A 15,457-nucleotide genomic window follows, 5' to 3' on the forward strand; every position below is an offset into this window, starting at 1 on the left:
GTTTTATTGTAGATGTGAGGGAGAGAAGAGCCAGAGGCATCTGGAAGGGTTCGGAGCAGGAAGAGAAAGCCGTAGACTGACCAGCACCAGAAGATCGGACCTGGCCACGAGAGAAGCAGACTCTAAGCAGAGAGGCAGAGAGATGGACATAGAGGGAGAGAGTGAGAAGAGAATGTGGCAAAAGAGGGAGCGTAGCCGAAATAGCAGGGTTAAAGGAGAATGAGTAGCTGGTGGGGAGGAAGCCCGTGAATTGGAGTTTAGGGTAGGTGAGGAGGTGGGAAGAGCTAGGTACCTGTGATACTGAGGGAGCCTAGAGGCCAATGTGCACTTTGGCACACTAAGGAAATGGCTCCTTTGGGTAGAGGAAAACCAGCTTCACAAGTTCCTGAGGAATGCTGGCTTTTGTGTAATCACCAGAATTTGGAGGAATGGAGTTTCCAATGGACTTGACCTTGGCCAAGGGAGCTGGAGAGATGGCCCAGTGGTTTCCAGTCTTTCTACTCTTGCAGAAGATCCAGGTTCTCTTCCCATTACTCACATGATAGATCAAAACTACCTGTAATTCCAGTTCCAGAGGATCCTACCCCTTCTTCTGGCCTCTTGGCACTGAGCACACACATGACACACATACATGGATGTAAGGAAATACTCATACACATAAAACAATAAACAAAAATAAATCTTAAAGAAAAAAAAAAGATATTGGCCAGAGTTGAGATCTGACCTGAAGGCTTGACTGATCCAAACTCATGTGGTTTACTGGACTGATGACCTCAGTTCTTTGCTTCTGTTGCATGGAGACTGGCCAGTTTCTTGCCATACGGGCCTCTCCACCATGAATACTCCATCACAGTATGCAAGCTGAAAAGACAGTTGAGTCTGCTAACAAGGCAGGAGAACATTATGAATAATCTAATAAAAAATCATAGCCTATCGACATTCAATTCAGTTGTTGCTCAAAGAGAAGAGGATTGCACAAGGCTTGACTACCAGGAAGCAAGAGTAACTGAGGCCAATGAAAATGACTCACCTGCCATGCAAGCCCAACAGCCTGAGTGCAGTCCTCAGAATCCACACAAAGGTGGGAGGAGAGACTGACCGCACAAAGCTAACCCCTGACCTATGCACTGCCCTAGTTACCTTCCTGTTGCTGTGATTAAAAAAAGAAGAGAACCACCTATAACCAGAAGCAACGTAAAGAGGAAAGGGTTTGGCTTATTTTGCTTCTAGAAGGCTAGTCTCCAGAATGGCAGAGAAGGCGTGCCATTGTGGCATCAGCAGGAAGCTGGCTAATCACATTTCCATCCACAAGTAGGAAGCAGAGAAGATGATCAGGAAGTGGGGCATGAATGTGAGCCCTCAAAGCTTTCCTGCAGTGACATACTTCCCCAGCAAGGCTCCACCCCCTAAAGGTTCATAACCTCCCCAAACAGTGCCATTGACTGGTGATGAAGTGTTCAAACATGTGAGCCTAGGGGGAACTGTCAGGGGAGGAAAGGATTTATTAGGCTTACACTTCAGCATTGCTGTTCATCACTGAAGGAAGTCAGGACAAAAACTCAAGCAGAGCAGGAACCTGGAGGCAGGGGCTGATACAGAGGACGTGGAGGAGGGCTGCTTATTGGCTTGGTTCCCATGGCTTGCTCATCATACTTTCTTATAGAACCCAGAACCACCAGCCCAGGGATGGCACCACTCACCATGGGCAGGGCCCTCTCCCATTGATCACTAATTGATGTTTCTTATTGATTTTTAAATTATTTATTTTTATTTTATGTGCACTGATGTTTTGCCTGCATGTATGTCTGTGTGAGGGTGCCAGATCTTGGAGTCACAGACAATTGTGAGCTGCCATGTGGGAACTGGAATTGAACCCATGTCCTCTGGAAGAGCAGTCAGTGCTGTTAATCACTGAGCCACTTCTTCAGCCCTTGATCACTAACTGAGAAAATGCCTTACAGCTAGCTGGATGTCATAGAAGCATTTCAGCAGCTGAGGCGCTTTCCTCTCTTAATGACTCTAGCTTGTGTCAAGCTGACACACAAAACCAGACAGTACAGGGACATTACACATTCAAACCACCACACCCCAACACACATACACACATAATAATAAAATTTCAAAAGAATAGTCAAAGGTCATAATTGGGCTTGCCTACCACTCCATGGGACTCAAGTTACCAATAACAACAGCATCAGGGCTGGAGGGATGGCTTGGGGTTAAAAGCACTTGCCACTGCTATCACGAGAACCACATATCAGCTCTCAGAACACACACTGGCAGCTCACAAACTCCTATAACTCCAGCTCCAAGAGATCCCATGCCTTCTTTTGGTCTTTGTAGACAACTGCACACACAGATGTATACACAATCAACAAGATATAAACACATAAAAAATAAAGTCACATATATAGGACCTCATTGTGGTTCTCAGCTTCTGTCATACTGTTTTTCATTGGGTGGGATTGCCAGTTGTCTCCACAACCCCCCCCACCCCCGCCCCACTTCTATTTAGTAATAGTAGTTTCCAAGTTCAGAGAAGCACATGGCTTTCTATCTGCAGATCTCATATCCCAGCCTCCCTTGCAGTTAGGTATGGGCATTCAGTCAAGTTCTCTCCAACAAGATGGGGGCCTAAGTGATGTATGCCGATTCTGGGATATACCCTGAAAAGAAAATTAAAGAATTGGGAGTATGGTCCAGTGGTAAAGTCTTTGACTAGTACACACAAGGCCCTGGGTTTCACCTTAGTACAGAGAAAGAAAAATAAGGAAACCAAGTCACACGGCTTGTCTTTCCTTCCTCCTTTCTTAGACTACTGGAATGTTGAGCTCAAGCAGGAGGCTAACACCCCAGAAGATGGCACAGCTGGGAAACAGAAAGGACAAGATTCACAGACCATCATATGATGCAGGCACACATTGTTCCTAGGATGCCAGGTGGCTAGACTTTTCTTTTTTTCCAAAGCTGGATTGAACCCAGGCCCCTGTGCATGCTAGTGTGGATCAAAGAAAGAGCTCTCACCTCAAAGAACTAAATGAGGTGGTTTATTCTGGAGCCAAATGAGTGATCATAGCCTAAGAACATGGACTGGGGTTTCCCCAAATACCATGTTCCAATGAAGTAGCAATCTCATGAACTTTTTACTGAAACAGAACAAAGAAGCTGGACAGTGGCCACACACGCCTTTAATGCCAGCACTCGGGAGGCAGAAGCAGGCAGATCTTTGAGATCAAGGCCCAGTCTGATCTGCTGTGTCAATTCTCCAGACAGCCAGGCCTACACAGAGAAAACCTGTATCAAAAAAACAAACAAACTGAAAACAGAACAAAGAAAGTCCTTATAGAGCACATTTTTCATATACACTGATGGGTATGTTAAGTAGGAAATTACAGCACAGTGAGAGGAACTCTGATACAGGTCTTAGATGCTGACAGCGTTCTATGGTTGGTAGAAGGTAGGGGTCTCTTCATACATTCCCAAGGGTTTACTAGTGGTTACAAAAGATGATAGGTCATGTACAGAGGATGGTAATGGATGGCTCTGAAGGGGGAGGACGTAAATGCTAGCAGATACTTTGACTGGATTTGCAACATTCCAATCTATTCCTATCACAGAAGCTCTGTTCTGGGAATCAGCCTCATTAGACACAGCTTCTTTCCTGGAAGTTCTATTTGCAATAGGCAAGCTCTCTACAACATCCCCAGCCTTAGCTAGACTTTTAAAAATGAGAGCTAAACCATCCCGTTAGGCCGCTGTTATGTGGTGTCTGTTACAGTAACTAACCGAACATCCTAACTGGCAGATCCCACAGCATTTCTAGGGCAGCTATTAGCAGGGTTCCTGCTGAGTCTCCTGGGGCAGCTGTAAATTAGACCCTTTCAGCAGTTGGTTTGATAGCACATCCTACCTCCTTTTAACTTCTAGGCTTGCTGTGTCCTCAACCTGAGTTCTCACCCCAGCTTCCCAGGCATGTACTTTTAGCATATGGCTGTGCTAAACTCAGCGCTGCTCCAAGCCTTGCTCATGCCTGTGTGCCAAGAGACCTCATTCAAAGTTTCGTTCATACCACACATTAGGGCTCTTCGAGTGAGTCAGCCACTATGTGAGTCATGAGGAAAACAGCAGTGAAGGAGAGAGAGACACAAGCTTAACCCTTGCAGAAAACAGAAAAGAAGGGATGAATAAACAGAGAAACAGGATACTTTCAGGGAACTAAAGTTATAAGAGGACAACCTGGAATTCCTCTTGTGTGTGTGTGTGTGTGTGTGTGTGTGTGTGTGCATGTGTGTGTCCAGCAAGATTACACAGGCAAACTAAGTGTCATTCATATTCCTGAGTATCTCAGGATCTCACTAGTAGCCAGTCACAAAAATGGCTTCCAAAACACCTTCTCTCATACATGAGGGAGATACATCATCATCTCCACCCTTAAACCTTTGGTAAAAACCATCCCATGGATACCCCTGAAGGCCCAGAAGATGGGAAGTACAGAGGCTATGTGTTAAGACTGACAGTGACTCACCAGCGTGATTGTCATAAAATCCCAACAAGCACAGGTGCAGTAAAAACAGCTACTTCACTCCTCACAAAGAATTTGGTGAACATTTAGCACAGTCATACAAAAACACTTTTTTTTAAAACACCCCATAATGTGTGGAAGCCTGTTCTGGAAGCTAGACATGCTAGGTAGGGTTGTCCTAAGGTTTGGTTTCAATGTGACTCCCAAACGTCAAGGTCAGAAACTTAGTCCCCAAAGCTTACAATGTGAGGGACAGGACTCTCAAGGAGTCACCAGGCAAGCAGGATTTGGGGTTGCACGCTCTAACCCCAGCACTTGCAAAGTTGAGACAAGAGAATTGTGAGTTTGAGGCTAACCAGAGCTACATATTGGGTTTTAAGCTAGCCTGTCTGAATTAATAGAACCCTGCCTTAAAGAGGGAGGTTACTAGATAATGAGGGAGCTTGTCTAACAAGGATTACTGTTGTAACAGAAACAAGCTTGTTCTTGTCAAAGAAGGTTTGTTATGGAAGCGAGTTTGGCCTGGTAGTCTTCTCTCCCTTGAGTTCTTGCCCTTCTGCCCTCTGCTATGGATGGTGCAGCAAGACTTTTCCTTGACACTCGCCAGTTCCCTAATCACTGATATTCCAGCCATCAGAACTGTAAGAAATAAATGTCTGTTCATTATAAATTTCTGATGTAGGCCCACAAAACAAAGTAGGATCGATTTCAGTGTCACATGGTTCCGGTTAGAGGGGTAGGTGTGTGTGTGTGTGTGTGTGTGTGTGTGTGTGTGTGTGTGTGTGTGGTGTGTGTGGTGTTTGTGTGTGTGTATGTGTATGTGTGTGGTGTGTGTGGTGTTTGTGTGTGTGTGTGTATGTGTGTGTGTGTGTGTGGTGTTTGTGTGTGTGTGTGTGGTGGTGTGCGTGTGGGGGGAGGGGTGTGGTGTTTGTGTGTGTGTGTGTGTGGTGTTTGTGTGTGTGTGTGTGTGTGTGTGTGTGTGTGTGTGTGTGTGGTGTGTGTGTGTTGTCCTCATTTCTCATTCTGCCTCTACTATACCTCACTATGTGACTTCAGGCACCTTACCTCCTGGAGACTGCTTCCTTATTTTATTTATTTATTTATTTATTTATTTATTTATTTATTTATTTATTTTTGACTTTACGAGACAGGGTTTCTCTGTATCATTTTGGAGGCTGTCGGTCCAGCCCGGCGTCGAACTCACAGAGATCCACCTGCCTCTGCCTCCTGAGTGCTGGGATTAAAGGTGTGCGCTACCACAGCCCGGCCCCTTATTTTCAAAATAATAATGATACCCAACTTATAGGAAGGGTTGATGCCAGGATTAGAGAAAATAATTTAAATCAAAGTTAGAAAGGTGACATATAGTAAGTGCTCAGTAAGAATTGGATACTGGTAATAACCAACTATTTTATAAAAATATTTCCTTTTAAAAATATATTGATATAGTACTATTTAGTGGTAATGTTTTTGGACCCTTTCAACAATATTGCTCTAATTTCCATTTTAAAACATAGATGAAGTTCAAACAATTTTAACTGCTGTGTCCATTATTAGAATTTATGTCATATTTAGCCCAGAGATTCTCAGACATGTGGTCCATGTATGCTATTATGGACACAATGTTTGTGTCATGTGTTGAAATTGTGATTCTCACTATGGAAGTAGCAAGAGGAACATTTGGGGACAAGATTATTGTGAGCATGGAGCCCTCACAAATGGGATTAGTCAGATGAGAGCCTGCAGCCAGGGCGCGTCTGAGGAACAGAGCTGATAGGAGGAATCTGTACCACACAGGGGTTTGTTAGATTGGCTTACACCATCTGAGCTGGGCAACAGCTACAGCTGTCGGAGCGACGGATTAGCTGAGAGCCTGGTACTCCTCAGTCCACAAGGCTGATGCCTCAGTGGGCCCAGCCTAGTTAGAAGACTTAGCAGACTCCTGAAGAGTCACTATCTTCAGTCCACTCGGAAGGCTGAAGAAGCCGCATTCCGGTATCAGTGCAGTAATACAGTGGGCAGGAACTGCAGGTGGGGCTTCCCTGTCCTGCCTCTCAGTCCGCAGCAGCAACCTGGTGGGATTTCCTGTTCAGCCTGTACTGTCTCAGGCTCCGTCTCGGATGCAGCTGCCAAATGGTGCTTTTAACAAAGTCTCTATCGTTTTGTTTACTACTAAAGACTCTGGAGTCAGATGTTGACTGACTGCTAGATCAGAGAAGTTGAGAAGCAACCAGCTAAATATCCCTTTTGGCCAGAGGTCCATCAAAAGAAGTGTCTCTCCTGCCCTCTCAAACCAAAAAAGTCCAAGAATCTCTAAGTCCCTCCTTACTCCTTCCTGTGCATTCTTTCTGTCCATATTCCTGGCTCCTCAGTCCTCTCTATGGCTAATTCCTGTCAACCAGTCTTGGGCTCTGCCCCGATCCAAAGTGAATTTTATTAACAGTCTTAGAGTTTCACAGTGTGATCAAATATCCCAAAACAATATCCTGATTTCTTTAGAAACCCACTGGACCACTGTATGATCCTTTCACATAGCCAGTCATGATGGCGCACGCCTTTAATCTCAGCACTTGGGAGGCAGAGGCAGGCGGATCTCTGCGTGTTTGAGAACAGCCTGGTCTACAGAGGGAGTTCCAAGACAGCCAAAGGTATGTAGAGAGTCCTTCTCTCAAATAAATAAAGGAAATTTTAAAAAAGGACAGGAATAACTTCTGTTATGCAGAGTTATGCTGCCTTCATACCCAGCTACTGGCTGACATGCAATCTTTTTGATACACAATGCTTGGAAGGAAACAGAGAAGTAAAAGTTTATAGCCGCCAAGACATTAACTTAAAGCAAGAAGCCACTTTTTAATAGGAGATAGACAATATTTAACTTTGAGGTTTTTTTTTCAAGACAGGGTTTCTCTGTGTAGCCCTGGAGTACTTAACATTTTCTAACATGAGGGTTGACTTACTGAAATATGTATCTCATGATATTAATAAAATGAGAACTGATTACATTAGCTAATAATTTATGTCTATCCTGGAAGACATCACATGAAGGCTTGTTTGGTAACTTAAAACAAGCAATCCCAGAAATCCCGAGTACATTGCAGAATCAGTATCACAGCGGGCGGTGGCGCACGCCTTTAATCCTAGATCTCAGGAAGCAGAGGCAGGCGGATCTCTGAGTTCCAGGACAGTCTGGTCTACTGAGTGAGTTCCAGGACAGCCAGGACTACACGGAGAAATCATGTCTCAAAAACAAAACAAGCCAACAAAAGAGAATCAGTGCCATGGGCTGGGGGGAACAGCTCAGTGGTTAAGAACACTGGCTTCTCGGGCTGGAAAGATGGCTCAGAGGTTAAGAGCACTGGCTGCTCTTCCAGAGGTCCTGAGTTCAATTCCCAGCAACCACATGGTGGCTCACAACCATCTGTAATGAGATCTGGTGCACAATTCTGACATGCAGACATACATGGAGGCAGAACACTGTATACATAATAAATAAATAAATCTTTAAAAAGAAAAAAAAAGAACACTGGCTTCTTTTAGAGAGGACCTGGGTTTGGTTCCCAGCACCCACACGGTGTTCTAGAGGACCCAGCAACTTCTTCTGACCTCCATGGGCACCAGGCACACACATAGTGCAAACAGACACACTATCAGGAGCCAAAGTCTGTTTGAAAGGTAAAACATTCGGACACAAAATGAAATAGACGTAAACATTTTTAATAAGAGTCATTAACTTACACTGCCTTGCTGCCCAGATATTTGTTTTATTCTAGCTACTGACATAGCTTTGAGGATGAGTACTGAAGAGATACCTTGCTCAGCCTAGACACAAGGGTGTGGGGGTGGAGAGGTGCTTTGGTCTTACCTCAATGCAATGATAAGACAGACTTAGTAGACTTCCTAGGGGAGGCCTTACCCTCTCCGGGGTGCAGATGGGGGGGAGGGATGGGAGGGGGAAATAGGAGGTGGGGAACTGGGATTGGAATGTATAAAATAAATTAATAAAACACACACACACACACACAAAGAATGGGTCCTGAGGAAAAACAAAACAAAAACAAAAAACAGGAAAAAACTGCTGTGTAAGAACATCTGAAAAGCCATTTTTTGTCACTAATATTCTCTATCTTGCCTATAAATACTGTCATTTGCATTTCTCTCTAGTCTTATATTTCTTCTCTTGAACCCTCCAAGAAGAATGCTGACACCACCCCCCCCCACACAAAAATGGAGATGGAAGAAGCCGTACTTTTCAACACGAATCGTCGTATCTCCTGCCATCTCATTCTACCATGCATGAGGACTGAAGACATCTCAGTGTGACCGACACATCCTATCTCTGGTGTCACTTTAAGGGAAGTGTGCCTAGAGAGAAAGGGAGTGTTCATGCTGCCCCGCTGAATCCTGAGAAGGAAGTGCGTTTTGGCTAGCCTGTGAAGTGTTTAACTCTAGGGCCACTTGTGATTGGATATGGTCACCGCTCCTCTGCACTGCGAATATTGGCACAGTGTCCGGTGAGGGGAAAGAATTAAGAATCGGCACAGGCGTGGAAGATCAGTAGCCACTGACATGAATCATTGCCTTTGGAGGGAAACACTAGGGCTGGGGAGAGTGTAGCCTAGCAGCTGAACATGAGCAGTGTGAAGCAAGGCAATCCAAATAGCACCACGGGGCGGGGCTGGACAGGAACAGAAGTGCAGTCACCGCTGGTCTCCTGCGATCCAGTCTCGCACAGGCTTTAGCTGCTCGCTCTTGGGGAAGGGGTTATCATAACTCCTGACGAGTTCCTTACCTGTGCAGAAAGCTGTGGCGGGGAGCGGTGATGCTATGTGACTTGTAAGGAATGAGATGGGCTACGGGAACCTGGGAGAAGGTGGGGACCCTCAAAGGGAAGGTGACTGCATGGATGGAGCAGAAGTCGGAAAGGGCTGAAAATCTGTGAGATGTGAGTCCCCTCTGTGAGGGAGCTGCGGGAATGCTGCTCAGACGACAAGACGATTCAAATGGTGACTATAGGGTGGTTGCTGTTATTTCGGATAATCTCTAGGCACCACTAAAGAGAAATATAGACTCAGTAGCCAGAAAGACTGCTCGGTGGGTAAAGGTGCTTGCTGCCAAGCTTAATGACCTGAGTTCAATCCCTGGAAAGTCACATGATGGACCCAAATAACCAATTATGACATAACCTGCACATTTATATCATGGCACACTCGCTCCCACACATGTAAACATACATACTAAATAAAATGTAATTGGGGATGGTAAGATAATTCAGCCGTTAAGAGCACTGACTGCTCTTCCAGAGGTCCTGGGTTCAATTCCCAGCACCCACATGGAGGAATACAACCATCTACAGTGGGATCTGATGCCCTCTTCTGGCACAAAGGTGTGCAGCAGATACATAAAATAACAAATCTTTAAAAAATATATGCAATTTTAAAAAATGAACTATTAAGTAGCACAAAGGACTGTCTTCTTAGAAGGGTAAAGGATGCAGACATGTCACCATGTGAGGAGCAGCCACTGCCTTGGGCCGAGAAAAGTCCCCAGTGAGGAACAAATGTGTATAACCACTTTCCATTGAGCTCTAAAGTGGCCAAGAGGCATCTTTAACATTAAAGAAAATCCCCAGTCTGTAAAAGCTGAAGTAATGGATCGACAGCCTCAAAAACAATACAGAGAAACCCTGTCTCATAAAAACAAAAAACAACAAAAAAAGCTGAAGTAATATGTTAGGTGTCTTCTTGGAATGTTGTGAGCTTTCTATAGGATGACAGAACTTCCCTACGTGTCTGGGGGAAATAATTGATGACATTGCAAAACTCCATTAAGACCCAGAATTGGACATATTTTAAAGTTCTGACAAAGTGAAGAGTCTTGACAGTGTGCCCATAGAAATGAAAGGGTCACCTACATTGTGCTTTGAAAACAGAGAATGTGTTGAGCACAATTGACCTCAGCAGTGTGTTGGCACTGGAATTACTTACCGAGAAGAGGCAAGAATAATGGAATTCTATTTGGTCCCACTGAGAATGCTTAAGACACACAGCTTGGAGATCTTATCCAGTAGCTGATGGAAGCAGAAGCAGAGATTCACAGCTAAGCAATGAGCCGAACTCCTGGAATCCAGTTGTAGAGAGGGAGGAGTGATGAGCAAAGGAGTCAAGACCATGTTGGAGAAACTCACAGAAATAATTGACCTGAGGAAGTGGGAGCTCACAGACCCCAATCTGACAGCTGGAGAACCAGCATAACACCGAACCAGGTCTCCTGAACATGGGTGTCAGTTGGGAAGCCTGGACAGTCTATGAGGCCTCTGGCAGTGGAACCAGGATTTAAACCTAGTGGATGAATGGGCTTTGGGAGCCTGTTTCCTATGGAGGGATACTCTCTCAACCTAGATACACAGGGGAGGGTCTAGGTCCTCCCCCCAAATGATGTAACAGACTTTGATGATCCCCCATGGGAGGCCTCATCCTCCCTGGGGAGTGGATGGGGGGTGGGATGGGGAGTTGGTGGGGGGAATGGGAAGACTGGAGGGAGAGGGAACTGGGGTTGGTATGTAAAATAAGGTTAATTTAAATAAAATTAATTTTAAAAAAAGATTCCCAGCTTGCACGGGCAACCAGTCTCTCTCTGATCTTTTAAAATGAGATTATTTAAGCAAATCAACTTTAAAATCACTGCTATTTTATGTATGTATACACCAGTGTTTAAATTCATCCACATATCAAGAACTAGAAGACAATCATGATTGTATGTCCATAATGATAATCTTTTGGCTCCAGGCTCCCTCTACTGACTCCAAAATAATAAATAAACATTTTATGGACACCCTCCTGACTAGATTCAATCATTTGTGAAAGCCAAGGCAAACTATCTCATTCAATAACAATGGATATCCTAACTAAGAGAAGTGGGACGTTTAATATTTGGAGAAAGGTGAAAAATATAAGCTAATTTGCAAACTACTTGTATAGATAGAACTACATGCAGTTGCCACCAATTTTTATCCACAAATGACAATGGCATGTGGCTTGACCCAATATTTTAATTTTTAATTGCCAAAGAGAGCAAGGTGTCATGAATACGCGTGTATATTCAAATGCATTGTCAGCGGTAGTGGTTGTCTTCAGCTAAAAACTCTCTCTAAATGCAATAATCAATTTACATATTTCCTGACTAAAACTAACCACAGGACGTGTTAAGCCAAGTGCCTTACAGGAATGTGTATATGGTAACTTTTGTTTAGAAGAAATACGCCCTTAGGTTAGTGTAAGATACAAAGTGCTTCCCGTGAGAAGATAAATGAAAGCAATGCACAACAGCCCTGTGTTTACATGAGGGGAACTGGAAATTAAACACCATCCTTAACAATTTAACTGTGAGAAGAGGAAGTGGGCTAATTTGCATAGACTTCAAACAATCTCACACTATTGAACAAACCAGCAAATCCTGGAAAGAATTAGAGGTAAAAGCCCAAGTCAATACACTTCAAACACCCTTGGTGTTCCCCCGGCAACTGACAAGAAAGCTTCTTCTGGGGAAGTTCACACTTTACACAAAATAAATATCAAGTCTGTTGTTGGTACTTTTCCAAAAAGTTAATATTTTACAGTTCAGAATTTTAGTTTGTCTGCCTTTGAAGCCCAGAGAATGCCTTTTGAAGTTGCGTTTTCACAGACCTAGGAATCTGGTCTGAGAATGAAAGATGTCATCCAAGATTTATTTACAAAGATGGTCATCTAAACCTTATTTTTTATAGTTGCTCTTCAGCACTCACATCTCATGCCTGGCACACAACCTCTACACAGCTCCCAACAGAGATTTTCAGAAATAATAATTAGCAGGAGAAAAGTTAGAATTTTCCAAATTAGGGACCGTCTGAAGAAATTATACATAAGTGTAAGATATATCATATGTATGCCACTAGAATATTTGGAAGACTAAAAACATTGGGAAAATATTCAAGAGAAAATGTTAGATAAAAAGAATACCAACAACATGGGCCATCAAATACAAATGTTAGTAAGTAAATCTCTATCTGTCCAGAAGAAGGCTAGAAGTAAAAATTAGAATTACTGAGATTACTGCTGGGCAGTAGAATTCTGGGTAGTTTAAATTCTTTTAGTTGTGCTTTTTAGTATGTTGTAAATTGTCCATCGTGAGAGTGTTTGCTAATCCAGGCCTTTTGTTTGGGAGGGAGCTTGTTTGTGTGTTGTGTGTTGTGTTTTCAGCGCTCAGTATCTAAGCCCAAGGCTGCAATGTGCTAGGCAAGTACCCCAGAACTAACCTACATCCCTAGTCCCATACTTGTTTTATGATCAGAAAACATTAAATGCTATTTAAAGGCTTTTCCTTTGCATCACGCTCTGCTAACATTTATATGTGTAATGTAAATGTACCCATTAAAAACCATGGGCCTGGCGTGTAGCTCAGTAGTAGCCTGCTTGCCTAAGGTGTTCAAAGCCCTGGGTCCAATCCCCAGTACCACTAAAAACAAAACATCATAGAGTTTAATAATAGCCTCGTGGCTTTCCCTTTTACTTTGTTAGAACAACGCCTCACTAGGCAGATACTTCAGACAAACTCAATCAGCATCCAAATGCACAGGCCAGAGCTAAACTTGGCTTTATATTTGAGCATTATGTTAATAACAACTGCCTAAAGGCTATAGAAATGGGCAAATTATTTCTGATGCTATTGGAATAAAGAGGAACTGCAATGCTTCTGCATCAAAGAGAAGTAAGATAACCATTGTGGGGTTGAATAGGCATTGGGCCAGGCACACAACTGGAATGATCTTTGTCCTTATAGTTACTCTGGAAGTAGATTCTTTGATTTAGATGCATAACACAGCAGCAGTGATACTATTACCTAAGAGTTACTGGGCATCTGTCATATGTCAGTCTGTAAATAGTTTCTCTTCCCATGTTCCGAGATGTAGGAATAGACACACCTTGAAAAACCTGCCCTGTATAAACTTGCTTGAATTGTCTTTTGGGGTGTGGGGGCTAGAAAGAGACAGCATAATCAGGTCAGCTTGATTTCTTACAATAGGACAATGTGTGCAGCAAAGCTATCATGATCTATTTATCAATACCAAGCAAATGTAACAGAACTAACTTTAAAAAAAAAACATGATCAAGAAATACACTTTCTCTTTGCCTTTACTGGGAAATATCTTGGGTAAAACTTAGACATCTGATATGTAGACTGTTCCTGTCCTTGCAATATCGGAAGTTGTAGCTTGCTAGGTCCTCGTCAGAAAAGGCATGTATTCGTCAAATTATTTTATTGAGTTCCTTAAACTTTCCATTCTAGCTGTTTTTCTTGATGCTTTCCTGTCATCCATGATTCAGAGATTTAGAGAGTGACTGGATAGACGAATCAGAGAATTTAAAAATAACTGAAACTCTGTATATTCTTGGTTCTGGATCTTGGTTCTATATGCTTTGGCTGGTTCGTGTGTGTGTGTGTGTGTGTGTGTGTGTGTGTGTGTGTGTGTGTGTGTTAACTAAAGCATCTTCTATAACATCAAAACTTAACATATTTTCACCATCAGGTAAAATGCACGTCCCCGGAGGGCCCTTAAGATAGTGATCATGTCTCTTATATTCTATGTGAAATTCGAATCCAGATTTGATTACAACAAACGGGTCTCTCTTCAAATCTGGTTGCCTAGCAACAAGTTCTCCGTATCCAAGGAGAGAAGTTACCCATTTTTTCCCCCTAGAAGATAAGCTTGAGAGACAATTGGGATTTTCTAACAGAGAGTCCTCCCACCCTCTTTTGTGACCAAAGCAGTGAAGCATAAGACCTCCGATTGGCCGAGGTGCCTCAGTAGCAGCCCGGGCGCGAAAGGGAACCCAGACTTGGCCCGGGCTGGTGGGAAAGGCGAGTCTGGTTCTAACACCTGAACCGGATCCCTTGGAGAACTGATGTCGAGAGCCCCAGGAAACCCATAATCTTCTCGGGGGCAATCTCAGGTGCAGGGGAGTTTGTTCATCTACATCCAGAGGCACCAATCCCTCCAACCCACGGCATCTTTTCTTCCACAAGTTGTAACCCCCAAATCAGGCCACCTCGCCCCTTTCCTCCGCCACCTAGAGTCAGGATCAGGTATGGACACGGACCTTCCAGTCCCCCTGTCTCCGGCCTTTCTCAAAGTAACCAGGGTACGTGCTCAAGTCTGTCCCAGGGTGTTCGCCCCTAACTTGCCCCGCAGCGTTACCCCCCAGTCCTCGGGGCGCTGGGCCACCCGTGCAGTCCGCCCCGCCCTCCGCGTGGTTCCAACAGGGGGCCCCGCCCCCGCCCCGCCCCCAGCCCGCTCCCTGCGCCCCGCCCCGGGCCCGCCGCGCTCCGCGCCGCTCGCCCCTCCGCTGCGTCAGGCCGCCCAGTCGCTGGGCGGCTCCCGCGGCTCCCGGGGCTCCAGCGGCAACCAATCCTGTCTCCATGGCGACGCGGCGTCCCAGGCTCGCAACTCGGAGCCCAGTGTGAGCGGCGAGCGGGCCTGGCACTCCTGGTCCGCCCTTCGCGGGATCTCCTTGGCAGGGCCGCCAGCGGGTAAGCAGTGCCGTGGTGACTGCGAGTAACTTCCCGGTGCCCCCGTTAGTGGCGGGACCCAGCCCGCACCTCGGACGGCGCCTAACCCTGAAAACTTCTCTACCACTCCAGGTTGGGGCTCTGGAGCCCCACGGCTGCCGAGGCACCGCCCGAGAAGGTAGGATGCATGACTGAGAAGAGGGGAGGTCTGCGTGGGTGTGTGCATCTCACCCTGCAGCCCAAATGAAAACTGTCACGTTCCATCCCAGAGCCTCCAGCTCCGCCCCAGTTTTCCCTGTTGCCCGCGATTCTTTAATCATTTTTTGCAAACAACGTAATGATTTACAGGGACGAGCATCCTCTGGCTTGCACTCTACTTCGAACTTTTTTGAC

General features: G+C 44.9%; 1 protein-coding gene across 4 annotated transcripts in view; it reads left to right on the plus strand.

The window, feature by feature from the left end:
* Positions 1–14,499: 14,499 nt before the first annotated feature.
* Erich2 (glutamate rich 2) overlaps positions 14,500–15,457 on the plus strand; it is a 28,270-nt gene continuing 27,312 nt past the window's right edge. For 2 of the 4 annotated variants that reach the window (XM_013118309.3, XM_040745538.1), the window contains exons 1-2: positions 14,556–15,085; positions 15,197–15,242. In XM_013118309.3, coding sequence (XP_012973763.1) covers positions 14,644–15,085; positions 15,197–15,242 — 488 coding nt within the window. In that variant the 5' untranslated portion in view covers positions 14,556–14,643. Of the gene's footprint in view, positions 15,086–15,196; positions 15,243–15,457 lie in introns of all 4 variants that reach the window. The other 2 variants (XM_040745539.1, XM_005064646.4) reach the window with 2 other exon arrangements.

Source organism: Mesocricetus auratus, unplaced genomic scaffold (assembly GCF_017639785.1).
Source record: "Mesocricetus auratus isolate SY011 unplaced genomic scaffold, BCM_Maur_2.0 Super-Scaffold_100004, whole genome shotgun sequence".
NCBI lineage: Eukaryota > Metazoa > Chordata > Mammalia > Rodentia > Cricetidae > Mesocricetus > Mesocricetus auratus.